Here is a 19,852-nt window from a genome sequence, read left to right as displayed (position 1 = left end):
AGGTGGCTTGTCCCCTCTACTTAACACGCCCATAGAAGAGGACCTGGGGTGGCTAGGGGAGCCTGTAATCTGGGGAACTTGTCTTGCTCTCCGTGTGTATTATGTTGACTTAAGGCTTAGTCTTTTTAGGGAAAACCCTGCTGAAAAGAAGAAACAGACCAGTTCCTAGAGGGAATCATGGATTAAAGTAAAGTATGGGTTTTTATTTATTTTTAAATTAAGGATTAAATTCCTGGGAGAAGACCAAAAAAAAAGAACCAAACCCATTGCCATCGAGTCAATTCTGACTCACAGCGACGCCATAGGACAGAGTAGAGCTGCCCCCATAGAGTTTCCAAGGAGCGCCTGGTGGCTTCGAACTGCTGACCTTTTGGTTAGCAGCTGAGCTCTTAACCACTGCACCACCAGGGTTTGGGAGAAGAGGCAGTAGTTATTTAAATATACACAGATTGCTCGCAAGCCTCAGGAATCAGCCTGGCTTGTGGGGGGAGGGTGTGTCTGGGAGGCAGAATGGAACCCAGCGCCCCAAGGTGGGGAGTCTTTGGGTTCCTGCGTTAAACACCACCAAGGTACGGGGGGCGGCGGGTGGGATCATATGGTGGCCATACTCAAGAGTGCTTTGAAATTTCTTTTGAGACCATCTTCTACTTTTCTTCAAACCTGACCATGGCTTTTTTGTTTTTTTCCTCAGGGTGACCAGAGGCAGGTCATTCCCATACCAAGTGTATGTATATTTATCCAATTTTATTTAAACATTCCTAGGAACTTGTGGCTGTGGGCCTACTAACATAGATGATAAAATGATGAACATTCTCATGTATGTTGAGTTTTACCATGTGGTATAAACAGCTCTGTTAAAGAAGAAAAATGAAGCTACATCTTAAACTGTGAGCATAAAGTTCTGTATGGTTTCCTTCTCGGGACCAGCGGGGCAACGGTGTCTACTAACCAAATTCACACCTCTCCTTTCTCTCTGAGAAGGACCCCCGAGTCTTAATACGCTGAGGTAGCTTGCTCCTGCCCCCGAGACTCTTCATCCCACTGCCGTAGGCTGGGGAGAGCAACATTTGCCCAGACATGGATCTTTGCAGCTGGTTCAGGCCCGATGGTACTGGACTCACCAAGCCCAGGTCCCAGGTGACCAGAACCACCTCTGGCTTGGTCAGCAGTGTCAGCAGCTTGGCTGGGGCCCTGAGATCAGAGAAATGGCAGAGCCCACCCCCAGCTGCCGTTCTGCCCCTGCTGGGGGCTCCCTTGGACCACAGCACTTCTGTTTCCAGTCCCCGAATTTGCAGGAGGGCCCCACCCCAGCACGGGCCCTGTCCAGCAGTTCCCTCCACTCCTGTGCTTCCACCTGCCTGGCCAGCGGAGGAGCCATTCAGCCTGAGACCATTCAGCTGGAAGCAAGCTGATAACTCCCTTAAGGCCTTTCCAACAGCCCTTTTTCTTAGAGAATGATTTCATTTTTTAAACGATGTCTGTAATTGATATCTTAGTTTGTAAGGATTATCTGGTTCAAATCTGCTCATCCATCTTTCAGTTTTTTTTTTCCCCCCCCCAAATATTTTCTGGGAACATCTAAGAGACATAACAATCTTAACACAAAGGAGTGGATTTCATTACCGTGGGCTGACTTCAAAGACTTTGGTCGTGGGTGTTACTCACAGATTGCCCAAGAAAGTTTTCAGTCATTTTATTTTTCTCAGAACTTTAGCTCTCCATTGATTAACAAATTACAAGCGTCTGTGGAGTGAGCCTAACATTCCCAGCGTGCCTGGGGGTTGGGCTTTTTTGGGAAAACTGGCTGTAATCAAGGAAATTGATTATGTAGTACAACTTTCTGTCCAGTGCTTGACAGGGATACCCCATGGGGTTGATACCAGAGGTCTTTTTTTTAACCTTTATACAAAATAGTTTAATGTGACATTTTTCCTGCAAAACCAAAAACCAAATCCAATGCCATCAAGTCGATTCCAACTCATAGAGACCCCATAGGACAGAGTTGAACTACCCCATGGGGTTCCCCAGGAGCAGCTGGTGGATTCGAACCACTGACCTTTTGGTTCGCAGCTGAGCTCTTAACCACTACAGGGCTCTTGCCTGCAAAGCTGCCTCCATCAAGCAGGTGGCTAGTAGCACTGTCCCCCCACCTCTAGTACCCCTAGTGCTGTTTTTTTTTTTTTCAAAGTTGAATTAACTTTGTGAATTACAGCCATCTATGAAGTTAAGCATCCAGTCAAAGCATTAGTCAGTGTGAAATACTCCTATGAGGCAACTGACCCATTTTCCACAAATCTAGACTCAGCAACATATACTGGAATAAAACAGCCAAGGGAAAGGAGGGTCCTTGTGTGATTTAGCCCAGTGTTAGGTCGGTAAACTGCTGACTGTGTCTCAAGCGTGAGTCACGGGTCAGGCCTGATGACTCTAGAAACATCTGGCAGGAAAACAACCAAGCTAAAGTTACTTGCATCTTGAGTGATAACCTCCAGGAAAACAGTCCCACTGGCAGACACAGTCTGAGCTCCACCGCCTGCTTCGCACGCAGGACTGAACCCAGGTCCAGCTGGGGGCCAGCTCAGCCCCGGGACTCAAGCCGTGGGACCCCTGCAGATCTGCACCCACCTCCTCAGCCCCAGGTCACATAAACAGAGTGGCCCTTGCCTTTCCAGACTGTACGGGGACCTGGTCAGTGCTGGGAGCCCTGAGAGATTGGGGTGCTGCACCGCAGAACCAGAAACCTAGGCTTGTGCTGAACCTCTAAACCTGGTCCCACAATCTCCTGAAAGCTTTCTCCAGGCCAGGAAGATTAGGGTGCCTCTGAGCCTGTGAATGGCAGACAGTTCCAGCTGGAGTCCCCTATCTCTGCTTCCCACTTCACACCCCCCCCCCCCGCCACCTTTTTCATTCACTGTTTAAGTGTGCAGGTTTGGCCATTTACTTTTTTACTAAACAATAATTCAAGCTCATGGTTTTAAAAAAAAAAAAGCTGAAAGATTAAAGTAGGAAGAAAACTTCCCCCAACCTAGCCCCACTGCCTGGAGTAACTAGTTTTAATATCTTTTGTGTCCTGGTGGGAACTTCTGGGACAAATAGGGTCGTATGGTACCCACCCTTCTGCAAATTGCTTTTTGCTTTCAGTAAGATCGCTTGGACATCTTTCCAAATGTTAGTACCTACAGACCTGCCTCGTTTTTTATCTGCCGTTAACTGCATTTACTTTGTTTCCATTTATGTGCTATTACAGGTGCTTGTGCGAATATCCTTGGTACACGTGTGTTTATGGACCTACGTGATCGTATCTGTGTTATCAGTCACTAATTATAGAAACACTAACTTAAAGGATATATTTTATAATTTTGGAGCCCTGGTGGTGCAGTGGTTAAGAGCTCAGCTGCTAACCAGAAGGTTGACAGTTTGAATCCACCAGCCGCTCTTTGGAAACCCCACGGGGCAGTTCTACTCTGCCCTATAGGGTCGCAATGAGTTGGAATCAACTCGACGGCAACACGTTTGGTTTTTTGGGGTCTTTTTTTTTCCTACGATTTTTGATAGAGTAAAGCCTAATTGTCCTTCTAAAACCTGTGCTAATTTATAGTCCCACAAAGAGACCATGAGATTGCTCCGCTCTTACCAAAAATGGTTGTTGTCCAATGCATTAGTCTTTGCTAATCTGAAAGAAATGAATGGTATCTCTTTGCTTTGATTTTCATTTCTTCATTTATGAGTGAATATGAACATGTTTTCAGAAGTTTATTGGCTGTGTATGTCTTTTCTTCTGTGTTGTTTATCTTTTTAACTTTCAAGGAAATTAGCACTCGTTCCCAAAGTTATGTCGTATCTTTTGACCTCGTTTGTGATCATTTGGGCCACAAGTAAGTTTTAATTTTATGATAGGCCAGTGTATTAATCTTCTTCCTTAGGCTCCTGGATTTTATGTCATGCTTAGAAAGATCTCTCGATCGCTGTCAGTCAGTGTCGATTCCATGGCAATGGTTCGGGTTTGTTTTTTTTTTACTCTGTGATCCACATTTTCTTCTAGGATTGTAGTAGTTTCATTAAAACCAAAACCTGTTGCTGTTAGTCGATTCCAACTCGTAGCGACACTATAGGACAGAGTAGAACTGCCTCGTAGGGTCTCCAAGGCTGTAATCTTTATGGATGCAGGCTGTCATATCTTTCTCCCACCAGCGGCTAGTGAGTGAGTTCAAACCACTAACCTTTCGGTTAGCAGCTGAGCGCTTTAACTACTGTGCCACCAGGGCTACTTTGTAGTTTCATTAACTCTTTGGGCCATCTGGAATTTATTCTGGTTTAACTCATGAAGTAGCAGCCCAGCGTTCTTGGCCCCAGTGACTACTCAGGTATCCTGCCCACCTGTTGGAAGTGACGCCTTTGTTTGCACTTGGTGTTAAGTGTTCCACTCAGTGACATCTGCCTCTCAGCTGTGGGCTGGAGATTTGGGGCCCTCCACACATCGTGTTAGGAAGCTGCATGAGCTGTTTGTTAAAGTCAGGTATTGAGGGGGAAGGGGAAGGTGCAGAGAGACAGAAGATTTAGAAACTGCTGACGCTGGGGCGGTCCTGGCTTGAAGAGGGTAGCACACGAATAGTTTGGCTCGGGGGCGTGCTGCTGGGGCTGACCCAAGACCTACCCTTCTACACTCTTGCCTGAATCACACACCACACTTTTGCTCACAAACACTGGGTTGGCAGTGTAGCTGAGCCATAAAAATGCCTTTTTTTTCCATTATTATTATTATTATTTAGGATGCTTTAGGTGAAACTTTATGGAGCAAATTAATTTTCATTCAACAGTTTATACTCAGATTGTTTGGTGACATCGGTTGCAATCCCCAGCACAGTATCAGCCCTTGTCCCCTTCCACACCCCCTGTTCCCCGTTTCCATCCGTCCATGTTTCCCGTCCCTTCCTGCCTCCTCATCATGGCTTTTGGGGAAAATGCCTTTTGAAAGGGAGAGAAGAAATTTGTTTCTAACAGTGTGTCTCTATGCTGTTTGCCTACGGCTTTTAATAGGCAGTAGCAGGCTTTTTCCACCAAACCTTACACAGGACATAGAAGCAGAGCACCTGTTCTCAGTAAGCCCATCTGGAGTCGTCTCCTCCTACAGGTCTCCCTGAGCGCTACCCTGAACTCCCAGGCTCAGGGGTCCCTGAGCAGACCCTGAGCCTGAGAAATCTTAAGTAGAAAAACAACAATCTAACATACCAGAAAGACATACCAAATCTATAATATTTGTGAGGGTGTATGGGGCGAGTGATCCAAAGGAAATAACCTTGTTGTCGTAGGTGCCAACGAGTCGATTCCGATTCATAGCGACCCCATGTGACAGAGTAGAACAGCCCCATAGGGTTTTTTAGGCTGTAAATCTTTATTAATCTTTATGGGAGCATGTCGGGGGACGGCCCCAGCAAGGGAAGACCCTCGCTGTGCGTCCTGGCAGATAATCCGAAGAACTGACACATCCAAAAAAAATAACCCTTTCCAAATTCATACGTTCAGGGAAACTTACTGACACGGGCAAGCAGCTGCTCTCCAGTGGCGGCTGGCTGGAGCATTTTCCACAACTACCTAGACAGGGACACAAGCCTATATACCATTCCAGCTGGGACAAAGGCTCATCATTTTCTCCCACATCCTTGGGCTGTCAGTGTTCCCAGGGACTTCACGTCCAGGCCCAGATGTTTTCCTTCTTGTTCCTAAGGCATTCTTCGGCCTTGGCCACTGGCCCGGTCATGCCACTCGTGGCCTTGTACCTTAGCCCAAGTCCATCCCGAATTCATCCCCAGCATGCTTCAGGGAGGAGCAAAGCTGACTCCATTAGGAAGGGGATGCATATAGCTGAATAGCATTACCTTACAGCGCATATCTCCAGGTCTTTCTGTCACGGAGCCGCTGGGTGGGTTTGAACCGCTGACCTTTCAGTTAGCAAACCAGCACTTAACTGTTGTACCACCAGGGCTCCTTGGAAATAAACTTAGAATTTATTGTTCATGGTTGTCAGTTCACTGCCAGGGACAGGACATCCCAGATTTACTCCCAGGAAGAGGACTGGAAAGAACACCCCCCTAAACTCCGAATGGCCAGCCATGGTCCCTCTCCTCACCCCACCTCACCCCTGGTAAGGTCCCCCCCTGGCACCCCCAGCAATGCCCGCCCTGTACTTTTGAGCAAGCAGTTCTGTAAAAGAAGGCCCTTCTTGATAAATAGCCAGTGTTTCTCTTACTCTTCAGCTTTAAGCTGGCCTGAGAGAAATTTTGCTCCGGGACATTTCTTAGTTAATGATTCTAGCGTCACCTAAACAGATCAATCGAAATAACAAAGTACTTTTGCCGTCTCGTACAGTGTCCTTACAAATCTGTCCAGAAGAATTCCTAAGAATGGAAATGGCGTTAACCTAAAGCCTAGCTTGCAGAGAGGCTGTGTGCGTTTAGGAATGGATTCATGGAAGCCTCCTGGCTCGTGCCCCGACCCCAGCCTGATCTTACTCTCTGCAGCACAAACACCAAATCGGTAGCTTAAATGAGTCTCACCCTTCTTGGTCTTGTCTCTCTGAGAATAGTACTTCATAAGGCTTTTCACGTACAGTTAACCCAGAGAGTGCTTGTAAAGTGTGGGTTAAAAATGCTAGGAAAGTAATTTTAATTCCTTGGGTTTGGAAAATAACTGAGCCACTTTTGGCAGAAATTTGATGTTTTCAGATATGCTAGGGGTAGAGTTTCTAGATGCTTGTTTTTCAATCTTAGCAATTACATCAAGTTAAAGCGTTGTCTTAGTAGCAGATAAACTCCTGGTGGGAGGACTGGGCAGATGCCCACCAGACTCCAAGGAGGGCGGGCATCTGTGGGAGGGAAGGGGGGACAGAGAAAAAGGAATACTTGTGTTTTATTCTTCCGTGTCTGCATTCTTTACGGTCAGAATATGTTTTTATTACATAAGTGTGTAATAAAAAAATTACAACAAATTTTATTCTGGCTGTAAACATACTTTCTGCTATGGCCCCACACGGAGATCCCCCAAGTCCTCTCTGACCACGCCCCACCTTTTTAAAGAGCTCCTCACAACCCTGCCTTTTTAAAACCCTTTTTGATACAAAACGTCTGCCTGTGAGTGTCTTTTAATGTTTTGGGTTTTATAATCGGCTGACTCTTTGATTTATAGTGAAGGACTGAGTCCTTTCTCGTGTTGCCTGTTGAGTCAATTCCAACTCTCGGCAACCCTATAGGACAGAGTAGGACTGCCCCATAGGGTTTCCAAGGAGCGGCTGGAGGATTCAAACTGCCGACCTTTTGGTTAGCAGCTGTAGCACTTAACCACTGTGCCACCAGGGCTCCAAGTCCTTTCTAGGACCCCAAATTCTATGCCCACTTTTTAAGAAACACCCTTTCCTAGTGCCAAAGAGTGAGGGAAGACTTCATGGTGAGCTTTAATTAGGTCTACGGGCGTTGGAAGGCTTTCAGGGCTTGTTCTTCTTGTGGGTGATAGTAGAAAGGTTGAAGACACCCGAGTTTTCTGGAGAGCCCCCCTAGAGTTAGAACCGGCCGTATCCCCACGCGTAGCTGGTTCTCAGCCTGCCCTGCACCCCACCTCCCTGCCAAGGCGATCACCTTACTTGCAAATTTACTTAACCTGTTGACTGCCTGTGTTACATCCACTATGGAACCAGCTAAAGTACAAAATTAGATCCTTGGCTAATGTTCAGTTTAAACAAACAAACCACACTACACACGCAAAAGAAATACCCACTTAAAAGGGAGAGCCTCTCAATTTCATTTTTTTCTTGTTTTATTTAATAAACTAAATAGTCTATCCTCAGTGGCTAGAAAGAAGAACTTTCTTGTGTTTTGTTTTGCATCAAACACTGAACAGAGCTTGACCTTCTTACAGGCCAGAAAACTAGCTAGTTAACAGTGGACACTGAATATACCACAGAGTAAACTAAAATACTTTAAATCATTTCTGGAATGAGGCAAAGTTAAATAAATACATCAAGAGTGAGGTAGGCTGAAGATACCTAGCGTTTTATTAACTTTTCATGGCCCCTTTATCCCAGGATTAGCGTTAACTTCTAGAGAGACATAGAAGTAGGTTTTCCGGCTAACTCACAGCATATGGATAACAGGAGAGCTTCCAGCAACAAAGAATTGGGGTGGTGAAAAAGGGCACATTTGCTCAGTGTTGTACCCCACTGGGGCGCAAGGCAGGGCACTGTACCTGGGCCCATTTAATTCCTGCTTCCTACTGTTGAGGACCACTTTGGATTGCATCTTCCTGGTGGGTATGCAATTTTTTTTAAATGTCAGTCACGATATTTAAAAAAATAAATACTGTGGTTCCAACATAACCCTAAAATGCGCTTAACTGCCACAGTGAATTTCAGGCAACTTAAGACCCCAGAAAATGGGCCTGCACTAGGTATAGTAGCTATTATAATTAAACACTCATTCTTGCGTAGTCCATTTTAGTAATGACAGTAGCCCCCATATATGTTCCAGGCAGAACGCTAGGTGCTTTACCTTTACTGTAAATGATAGTAACAACCTCTCATGGTATGTATAATTACCCAGCTCACAGCCAAGAAAGTGGCAGAACTGCTATTCAAACCCAGGGTTTCCTGGTTCCGAAACCTCGACCGTCATATCCACCACGCAGATAATGGCACAGTATTTGTTTGGTAAAACTTGAGTTGCAGGCTAGTAATTCTCATTGGTCTTAATGAAATTCCATGGTGTACTTGACCAGGCATTTAAATGTTTGGTTTCATTTTGAACTTCATTAACATAGCCTAATACAATCATAAGGGAATTGGTTTGTCTTTTACATGTAGATAACATTTTTTTTTTTTTTTCCCTTTAGCCACCAGCTAAATACCTCCTTCCGGAGGTGACGGTGCTTGACTATGGAAAGAAATGTGTGGTCATTGATTTAGATGAAACATTGGTACACAGTTCATTCAAGGTAAATCAACACTAATAGTTACCAGTGATCTTTGTGATTCGATCCCAATTGTGTTGGGAAGGTAAAAACAGAAAGGATGAAAGCCTGTGGTGGTTGGTATACGACTTCACTGTTCCTTAAGAAATTCCAATAACACCAGCTTATTAACTCAGGTGAACATTACCTAAAGTGTTGAGTTTAACATCATTAGTCTGGAAGGGAAATGCTGGGCTGCCGGTATGCTGAGACCTCATTCTTACTTATGAGATTGGAGTTCGTTAACATTATAACCCCTGAAGAAATGCTTTTCAGATGGCACAAGGCGATCAGTGCCCCAGGACAGTAATGCGTGCTTGTCAAGGTAACCTGAGCACTGTGGGTTTTATTGGGAGGTATTGGGGAGGCACTGTTGGAAACTGCCAAGCAACCTACCATCCTGGAAATTTTCCCAGACCATTTTCTTTTTTTTTTTTTTTAAATAATTTTTATTGTGCTTTAAGTGAAAGTTTACAAATCAAGTCAGTCTGTCACATATAAGCTTATATACACCTTACTCCGTACTCCCACTTACTCTCCCCCTAATGAGTCAGCCCGCTCCCTCATTCCAGTCTCCCCTTTCGTGACGGTTTTGCCAGTTTCTAACCCTCTCTACCCTCCTGTCTCCCCTCCAGACAGGAGATGCCAACACAGTATCAAGTGTCCCCCTGATACAAGTAACTCACTCTTCATCACCATCTCTGTCCAACCCATTGTCCAGTCCCTTCCATGTCTGATGAGTTGTCTTCGGGAATGGTTCCTGTCCTGGGCCAACAGAAGGTTTGGGGACCATGACTGCTGGGATTCTTCTAGTCTCAGTCAGACCATTAAGTCTGGTCTTTTTATGAGAATTTGGGGTCTGCATCCCACTGATCTCCTGCTCCCTCAGGGGTTCTCAGTTGTGCTCCCTGTCAGGGCAGTCATCAGTTGTGGCCGGGCACCATCTAGTTCTTCTGGTCTCAGGATGATGTAAGTCTCTGGTTCATGTGGCCCTTTCTGTCTGTTGGGCTCATAGTTATCATGTGACCTTGGTGTTCTTCATTTTCCTTTGATCCAGGTGGGTTGAGACCGATTGATGCATCTTAGATGGCCGTTTGTTAGCATTTAAGACCCCAGACGCCACACTTCAAAGTGGGATGCAGAATGTTTTCGTAGTAGAATTATTTCGCCAGTTGACTTAGAAGTCCCCTTAAGCCATAGTCCCCAAACCCCCCGCCCTTGCTCCACTTGCCTTTGAAGTATTCCGTTTATCCTGGAAACTTCTTTGCTTTTGGTCCAGTCCAGTTGAGCTGACCTTCCATGTACTGAGTATTGACCTTCTCTTCACCTAAAGTAGTTCTTATCTACTAACTAATCAGTAAATAACCCTCTCCCACCCTACCTCCCTCCCCCCGCCTCGTAACCACAAAAGTATGTGTTCTTCTCAGTTTATACTATTTCTCAAGATCTTATAATAGTGGTCTTATACAGTATCTGTCCTTTTGCATCTGACTAATTTCACTCAGCATAATGCCTTCCAGGTTCTTCCATGTTATGAAATGTTTCACAGATTCGTCACTGTTCTTTATCGATGCGTAGTATTCCATTGTGTGACTATACCATAATTTATTTAACCATTCATCCATTGATGGACACCTTGGTTGCTTCCAGCTTTTTGCTATTGTAAACAGAGCTGCAATAAACATGGGTGTGCATATATCTGTTCGTGTAAAGGCTCTTATTTCTCTAGGGTATATTCCGAGGAGTGGGATTTCTGGGTTGTATGGTAGTTCTATTTCTAACTGTTTAAGAAAACGCCAGATAGATTTCCAAAGTGGTTGTACCATTTTACATTCCCACCAGCAGTGTATAAGAGTTCCAATCTCTCCGCAGCCTCTCCAACATTTATTATTTTGTGTTTTTTGGATTAATGCCAGCCTTGTTGGAGTGAGATGGAACCTCATCGTAGTTTTAATTTGCACTTCTCTAATGGCTAATGATCGAGAGCATTTTCTCATGTATCTGTTAGCTGCCTGAATATCTTCTTTGGTGAAGTGCGTGTTCATATCCTTTGCCCACTTCTTGATTGGGTTGTTTGTCTTTTTGTGGTTGAGTTTTAACAGAATCATATAGATTTTAGAGATCAGGCGCTGCTCGGAGATGTCATAGCTGAAAATTTTTTCCCAATCTGTAGATGGTCTTTTTACTCTTTTGGAGAAGTCTTTAGATGAGCATAGGTGTTTGATTTTTAGAAGCTCCCAGTTATCTGATTTCTCTTCGTCATTTTTGGTAATGTTTTGTATTCTGTTTATGCCTTATATTAGGGCTCCTAGTGTTGTCCCTATTTTTTCTTCCATGATCTTTATCGTTTTAGTCTTTATGTTTAGGTCTTTGATCTACTTGGAGTTAGTTTTTGTGCATGGTGTGAGGTATGGGTCCTGTTTCATTTTTTTGCAAATGGATATCCAGTTATGCCAGCACCATTTGTTAAAAAGACTATCTTTTCCCCAATTAACTGACACTGGGCCTTTGTCAAATATCAGCCGCTCATATGTGGATGGATTTATATCCGGGTTCTCAATTCTGTTCCATTGGTCTATGTGCCTATTGTTGTACCAGTACCGGGCTGTTTTGACTACTGTGGCTGTATAATACGTTCTAAAATCAGGTAGAGTGAGGCCTCCCACTTTCTTCTTCTTTTTCAGTAATGCTTTACTTATCCGGGGCTTCTTTCTCTTCCATATGAAGTTGGTGATTTGTTTCTCCATCACATTAAAAAACGTCATTGGGATTTGGATCGGAAGTGCATTGTATGTATAGATGGCTTTTGGTAGAATAGACATTTTTCCTATGTTAAGTCTTCCTATCCGTGAGCAAGGTATGTTTTCCCACTTATGTAGGTCCTTCTTAGTTTCTTGCAGTAGTACTTTGTAGTTTTCTTTGTATAGGTCTTTTACATCTTTGGTAAGATTTATTCCTAAGTATTTTATCTTCTTGGGGGCTACTGTGAATGGTATTGATTTGGTGATTTCCTCTTCGATGTTCTTTTTGTTGATATAGAGGAATCCAAGTGATTTTTGTATGTTTATCTTATAACCTGAGACTCTGCCAAATTCTTCTATTAGTTTCAGTAGTTTTCTGGAGGATTCCTTAGGGTTTTCTCTGTATAAGATCATGTCATCTGCAAATAGAGATCATTTTACTTCTTCCTTGCCAATCCAGATGCCCTTTATTTCTTTGTCTAGCCTAGTTGCTCTGGCTAGGACTTCTAGCACAATGTTGAATAAGAGCAGTGATAAAGGGCATCCTTGTCTGGTTCCTGTTCTCAAGGGAAATGCTTTCAGGTTCTCTCCATTTAGAGTGATGTTGGCTGTTGGCTTTGTATAGATGCCCTTTATTATGTTGAGGAATTTTCCTTCAATTCCTATTTTGCTGAGAGTTTTTATCATGAATAGGTGTTGGACTTTGTCAAATGCCTTTTCTGCATCTATTGATAAGATCATGTGGTTTTTGTCTTTTGTTTTATTTATATGGTGGATTACATTAATGGTTTTTCTGATATTAAACCAGCCTTGCATACCTGGTATAAACCCCACGTGGTTGTGGTGGATTGTTTTTTTGATATGTTGTTGAATTCTATTGGCTAGAATTTTGTTGAGGATTTTTGCATCTATGTTCATGAGGGATATAGGTCTGTAATTTTCTTTTTTTGTGGTGTCTTTACCTGGTTTTGGTATCAGGGAGATGGTGGCTTCATAGAATGAGTTGGGTAGTATTCCATCATTTTCTATGCTTTGAAATACCTTTAGTAGTAGTGGTGTTAACTCTTCTCTGAAAGTTTGGTAGAACTCTGCAGTGAAGCCGTCCGGGCCAGGGCTTTTTTTTGTTGGGAGTTTTTTGATTACCGTTTCAATCTCTTTTTTTTTATGGGTCTATTTAGTTGTTCTACTTCTGATTGTGTTAGTTTAGGTAGTTGGTGTTTTTCTAGGAATTCATACATTTCTTCTAGGTTTGCAAATTTGTTAGAGTACAATTTTTCGTAATAATCTGATATGATTCTTTTAATTTCAGTTGGGTCTGTTGTGATGTGGCCCGTCTCGTTTCTTATTCAGGTTATTTGTTTCCTGTATTTCTTTAGTCAGTCTGGCCAATGATTTATCAATTTTGTTAATTTTTTCAAAGAACCAGCTTTTGGCTTTGTTAATTCTTTCAGTTGTTTTTCTGTTCTCTAATTCATTTAGTTCAGCTCTAATTTTTATTATTTGTTTTCTTCTGGTGCCTGATGGATTCTTTTGTTGCTCGCTTTCTATTTGTTCAAGTTGTAGGGACAGTTCTCTGATTTTGGCTCTTTCTTCTTTTTGTATGTGTGCATTTATCGATATAAATTGACCTCTGAGCACTGCTTTTGCTGTGTCCCAGAGGTTTTGATAGGAAGTGTTTTCATTCTCATTGCATTCTATGAATTTCGTTATTCCCCCCTTAATGTCTTCTGTAACCCAGTCTTTTTTGAGCAGGGTATTGTTCAGTTTCCAAGTATTTGATTTCTTTTCCCTAATTTTTCTGTTATTGATTTCCACTTTCATGGCCTTGTGGCCAGACCATTTTCTGAAGGATGTCCAACTCTGAAGAAACCTGCCAAAGTTGATGGCGTCTGAATGGATTCAGCCGTTTATTTTCACCATTTTCATGACAAGAGGTTGCTAGAGGGTCTTATAAACCTGGTGGCTGAGTGCGTATCCACCTCCATGACCCCTCGTGAATGGTGCGGAGCTGCAGTGATGATCAGAGTGGAGCGTTGGGCCATCTCACTTCCATCGCCTTCCTCGCTCTCCATCCCCCACCAGAAAAAAACGGCAAGAATTACAAAACTACCAAAGGATACAGGCTCGTGGGCCCAGGTGATCCTGTGGTTCCAGCTCTGGCTACACTGTTAAGAAACAAGTTAACTAACCGTTTTTCCACTTCTTGAAATCAGTTGCTTAGAAGAAGCAAATGATGAAAAAGTTTGGAAATCAGGGATTGGTGTGTTAGGGAGAAGAAGCAGGTGTTTAGGGTCTGATCCTGTTTTCCGTGGGCTGTTTCAGACAATGGGAACTGCTCTACTACTGCTTGGCCAGACCTGTTGCTGTCCAGCTGATTCTGACTCCTAGCAACCCTATAGGACGGAGTAGAACTGCCCCATAGGGTTTCCAAGGAATGGCTGGCCGATTTGAACTGCTGACCTTCTGGTTAGAAGCCGAGTCTTAACCATGGCTCTACCAGGGCCCCTATTGCTTGGCTAGTTACACCATGTTGTTGTTGTGAGGTGGCGTCAAGTCCCACTCACAGCTACCCCGTGTACAACAGAAAGAAACACTGCCCAGTCCTGCGCCATCCTCATGGTTGTTGTCATGCTTGAGCCCATTGTTGCAGCCACTGTGTCGATCCATCTCATTGAGGGTCTTCCTCTTTTTCGATGACCCCCTACTTTACCGAGTGTGATGTCCTTCTCCAGAGACTGATCTCTGCTGGTAACGTGTGTAAGTACCTGAGACAACGTCTCACCATCCTGGCATATTCTTCCTTTTATCCTCAGCCAGGATGCCCCTTACTTCACTGAGAGGCATGAGCAGGAGACCATCCGTGAGAGGGTATGGGTTTCACACAAGCCATAATCATTTCCTCCTGGTTGTACGGCCCCTTCCAGGGTTGGTCCCAGGGCTGCAGACAGCTCAAGTTCCCCTGGAGGAAAGTCCTTCAATACAGGGGGCAGTTGCCATCAAAGCATAGAGAGCATCCTCCCAAGCGGCTTTAGGAGTGTTGGCAACACTGGCCTGACCCCCCAAGGTTGCCAAGGATCCCAGCTCTAAAGACAGAGTCTTGCAGCCCCTTGTGCCCCCAGGGCTGCTCAGAGGGCATTGATGCAGCGAGCCGGTGTGCACGGCATCTCCTGATTCCTTTTCTCTGGCCTCCCTAGAATATTCTTTATTGTATGGTTTTTAATGTTCTCAGGATTTCAAAGCCCTCTGAGAATCTGAAAGCTATGAGCCCTCTCCCCTTGAAAATGTACGGCTGTGCACCACACAGGCTCATGGACCCAGGTGAAAAGCCTGGGCTTTTTTTTTTTTTTTTAGTACAGCTTCCTTTACAGCAGCCTGTGAGGAGACCGAGGGCTGGTGCTTGCTCAGAGCTGGGGAACGGCGTGTCTCTTTTAATATTCTCTAAGGAATGTGATTCTGCAGCTGAGTTCGTTGGTCCTTCCTTCACGCTTTCCTTTTGTGTATTAGCACGATTCAGTGTTTTAGTTGTGAAATTATAGAATATTGAACTCATCCTTGGCCTTCCAGCCCTGGGAGGAAAGGAGCTGTAGTTTTAAGCCCCACGCTGTACTGAGTGCCCAGTAATGGTGCTAGGATCAGACAGCCTTCACGTATTCTCAGTGTACGTGTCAAAGAGGAATGTCCATGTGTACAGCTCGGAGTCTGACCAGACACCTGGTAGCAGGGCTCCACGCCCAGGGACCACCGCGCCCTCTCCTTGCCTCTGTCTCTCTCCCACGCCCCTGCCCAGGGACCACCGCAGCCTCTCCTTGCCTCTGTCTCTCTCCCACGCCCCTGCCCAGGGACCACCGCGCCCTCTCCTTGCCTCTGCCTCTCTCCCCCCTGACTCCGGGGTTTGCAGACTGGCGATGCAGTGGGGCCTACTCGTTGGAGTCGTTTTTTACCTATTTCATGGAATTCCATTTAGCGCTCTGACCATCACTGAGAACTTAGTGACTGCTGAGAAATCATATTTGAATTTTAAATGTCATTCATAATGCCAAAGAGTCGTTTTAAATGTCCAGAAGTTTGCGTGTGTGCCGGGCGGGCATTGGCTGCTTTGGAGCAGAGCAGCTTAGGGTGGGCTGACCTCCCCAAAGGGCAAGAGACTCGGTGCCAGGCCACCAGGCAGGGCCTGAAATCACGGCTTCTTAGGACTGAATGCAGTTGTGAGCACCCATCAGATGTATTACTAGAGCCAGGAAGAGAGGAGAAACTTAGCGTGCCCAAGGTTGTGGCCCGTGGCCTCTGACTTCACCCCACGTGCCTGGGCAGTACGGGCAGCTCAGCTTGCTCCTCCAGGTCCGAGTACGAATCGCTTTTGCACGAGTTGCCCTGTCCTATGGGACTCCCGGGCGCTCATCTCCACCCCCTGGTGGCCAGCAGTGGTTCCTGTCATCCTGGGAGCTCTGGGCGGGAGCCGGACTGCCCCATCCTTTGATAGGAAGCAAGACAGATGACAAAGAGTTTGGATCAAGGTCTGAGAAAGTAACGATATTCAGGATAGAAAATAATGTGCTTTGCTGCTTGTGCATATTTTAAGGAGCCAAGGCATACTCTCAGCATCCTTCTGCTGAACTGTTTATTCTGAAAATCAAAACATTGGTCCAGGCAAGCTTTTTTTCTTGCTAAAATTTCCAGTTCTATATCATTCTTCCAGACGTATTAATTACGGTTTCTTTTCTCTCTAGCCTATTAGTAATGCTGATTTTATTGTCCCGGTTGAAATTGATGGAACCATACATCAGGTAAGAAATCAAAGTCCAATCTGAGTTTCGGTTAGCATTTTTTAATGATTAATTCCCTCTGAACTTTATTTTTAAACTCCCGTTTCAGTCATCATTTTATTACTGAGTCCAAAGGAAGCAGACTTTACATAAGTACAATGGTTTTCTGTTTTTTTTTCACTCAGATGAATTTGTTTTCTACTGAGCTTATAAGGAAAACTATAATCTATTTGTAAATATTAGATGTGGTTGCAACTTCAAATAGCTCTTTGATTTGGTACAGACTTTAGAAGTTTCCATATTCCCCACTGGCCTAGCTTGATGGTCTAATTAACTTCCTCATGTAATTGCTTGTGACCAGTCTTCTAGCAGAGAACAAGAAAATGCCACAGGTCACCCACTTCTGGTGGATTCCTGGGAAAAGGTGTCCCTTTCAAATGCCAGCCACCCCACACTGATCTTGTCGCCCCTGCAGGATTTTCTCCGGTGAATCTTTAGCGAAAACCCAACCACAAAGGAAAAAGGAGGCGTGTGAGTTTTGGGATCTGCAGGCTGCTTTGAGTAATGACGCCGGCTTGCATCTTAGTTCTGACTTTTCTTTATCTGCGGAAGCTCCTCTAGAAATAGCATCATTCATGACCAGGTTGGAAACATTGTAGGAAGGATAGCCTTGGAGGTTGAAGGGTGGGAGAATTTTTGTCAGGCTTCCCACAGAAATGGTCTGACCAGCTTCCTCGTCAGCCCCAAGGTCTTAAAGGGAGGTCGTCTGGCTGACGTGTTCGTATCTCAGGAAGGAGAATCTCTCTTGGTACTTAAGTGACAACAGGATGTTTCTGCGTAAGGACAGCAGTCATTCCTCTTTGGCTCTTGAGTGCAGAGTGTCAGAGCTGGCAAGGCCTTGGGGATCTGCTGGTCCAGCCACCTTAATGTCCAGATGGGGAAACTGAGGCTCAGCCAGGGAAAGGGATCGGTTCAAGATCACGCAATGGAAGGAATGAAATGAAAAACCCCTTCCTGCCCCTGTCCCAGGGCCCTTTTCCTGACGCAGAGGGGTCCTTCCCCTGCCCTTTCTTTCTCCCCTGTTCTTCAGGAGGCCCTGCCAGAAAGCTGTTCCCAGGGTAAATCTCCACACTTCCTACTTTTAAAAGCCGACAGGGAGCCAGAAGGGCAGGCACTGAGGCATTTAGCAAATGCATCTGAATTAACTCAGCCCGAAGCAGTTAAGGCTCCTGCATTTATTATCTTGGCTTTTTGTTACAAAGTGCTCGTGGTGAGACAAAGGAGAGCTGCCTGACGGCAAGGCAAGGATCAGGAGAGAAATTAATCCTTGGCGCCGCGTGACCCTGAGCGTGCCCCTCGGGACCTGGCCTACTGTGCCGGCCTGTTCTTGCAGGAGCCACCCCAGCTCACCGGCCTCCCTCCTGACTGTGCTGTGATTTACCTGCCGCAGGTACCCCAGGGCCCCAGGGCTGCAAGTCAGCACATCTCTCACCTGAGGGAGTGAAGCCATAGGCGCCAAGAGCAGGAGGACCAAGGCCCTGGCGAAGGCCGTGGCCTCATTCAAGTAACCCAGGATAGGCTGTGCGGGTCCCGGTGGGCCTATTCTCGGTTACTTGCACGGGGACGCGGGCCTGGACGCCCGACCTTCCTCTCCGCCAGAGGCGCCTGCGCCAGAATTCCCAAATCAGCCCCCTGTGTGGCCAGGAGCTGGGCCTGCCCTTTGCAAGGGGCAGAGCTTGCTTTCCAAGCAATGCCCCCAGGAAGACAGGACTGCAGATCGCACCCGCTCACTCTGCTTCCACTCCCCAATTTTCAGCCACGTCTTGAGGGGTGCTGGCACCCAGGAGTATCACAGGCAAAGTGGGGAGCCTGGAGCTGCTGCAGCCACAGGCCCTGCCCTGGGTCCTCCCCTACTTCCAGCAACTCAGAGCAGTGTTGGCTGTCCCACTTCTCTGGCCCCTCTCTCCATCCTGGGCCACAGACCCAGGCCCGCCCTACTCTTCACTGGGCTCGGAGTTTCCCTCCAAGTCCAGGCTCTCTGAGTGCCTGCTTCCGTCAGGCCAGTGCCTTGGAAGTTAGTTCTGTGTAGACTTTATCTCTGGCAGTGTGTCCTCCATGTGGTCCAACTGCTGGCAGCCTTCTGCTTCTCCTCACCTCCTGCAAGATGATGTCTGACCTGCTCCCTCTGCCATTCGAGGCCCTTTGCCTGCTCACCCAGCCTGCCTCTCACACATCTTCTATCGCCCGTCTTCAATCACCACCTCAGATGCACCGGTCACACAGGGCTCTGGCCGTTCACTGACACCCCAGGTCTTTCCAGACCCTGTGCTCGGATTGTTTCTTCTGCCTGGATGCTCACTTCTTCTCATCTTTATGGACCTGGCGAACTCCTATTCATCCTTCAAGGCCCAGGCCGAAAGTTGCCTTCTATGATTCCCTTCGAAGAGAGGAGTTAATTGTCCTTAATTTGCTTCTGCTGTGACTTTCATTAGGCCCCTGGGTGGCACAAATGATTTGTGCTCAGCTGCTAACCAAGAGGCTGATGGCTCGCCTCCACCTGGCGGTGCTGCACAGAAAGGCCTGGCAATCTAATTCCATAGGATTACAGCCATTGAAAACCTTATGAAGTATAATTCGACTCTGACATGGGGTCGCCACGAGTCAGAACGGACTCAGTGGCTACGGGCTTAAAATTTGCTTATGCCCTGTGTATTTTTTAGACATTTTTGCTTATGTCTGTTCTAGACCGTGAGCTCTTAAGGGCAAGGCCTGTGTTTTATTCATCTTTGTAACTGATTCAGGCTGAGCACAGAGCTGGAACTCAGTAAATATGAATCAAATTGAATTTTAACAAGTCTGATTTATTTTAGTGAACTGTGGCTAATTTTGAATGGAATTTATTCAAGTTTTAATTAGTTCTTCCCTCCTCCCTCTTCCTCCGCCTTCTCTCACCAGCTTTGCCTCCTCTCCCACCTCTCGGTTTGCTTCCTCAGATTCGTTCAAGCTCCCCAGTCAGGAGGCTGTGTGTGGGCTGAAGCCTGGCTTCGTTACCCCACCCTGGCCTTGCCTGGCCTTGCCTGGCCCAAGGCTGCACAGAGCCTAGCCACTCTGTGGAAGGTGCTCTCTGTCCCACTCCACTCCAGGGCCCCTCCCAGTGGCTTGTTTTGGGGGCCTGGGAGTAGGCTAGCTTCACCTCACCTGAAATGTCTGTTTTTATGTCAAACCCAAGCCAGTAACGTTTGTGGTGTCAAGTAAGCAGCTTCCCAGGCCAACACGAAAGGTGCTTCTGGCCACTTTGCTGGGCCTGCACTTCAACCCCAGGCCTTGCTGGTGAGTCAGAGTAGAAAGTGGCAG

General features: G+C 45.9%; 1 protein-coding gene across 5 annotated transcripts in view; it reads left to right on the top strand.

Annotated features, from left to right (window-relative positions):
* The window catches only part of CTDSPL (CTD small phosphatase like), a 141,644-nt gene that overhangs the window by 105,367 nt on the left and 16,425 nt on the right, over positions 1 to 19,852 (top strand). For 3 of the 5 annotated variants that reach the window (XR_007515714.1, XM_049871102.1, XM_049871104.1), the window contains exons 3-5: positions 692 to 724; positions 8,878 to 8,979; positions 16,463 to 16,519. Coding sequence is in view for 4 of the 5 variants with exons in the window: in XM_049871102.1 (XP_049727059.1) it covers positions 692 to 724; positions 8,878 to 8,979; positions 16,463 to 16,519 (192 nt within the window). In the remaining variant the exon portion in view is untranslated. The remainder of the gene's footprint in view (positions 1 to 691; positions 725 to 8,877; positions 8,980 to 16,462; positions 16,520 to 19,852) is intronic. The other 2 variants (XM_049871103.1, XM_049871106.1) reach the window with 1 other exon arrangement.

This window comes from Elephas maximus, chromosome 27, assembly GCF_024166365.1.
Source record: "Elephas maximus indicus isolate mEleMax1 chromosome 27, mEleMax1 primary haplotype, whole genome shotgun sequence".
Taxonomy (NCBI): Eukaryota; Metazoa; Chordata; class Mammalia; order Proboscidea; family Elephantidae; genus Elephas; species Elephas maximus.
The sequence above is the reverse complement of the archived record's forward strand: the minus strand, read 5'-3'. Positions and strand labels throughout refer to the sequence as shown.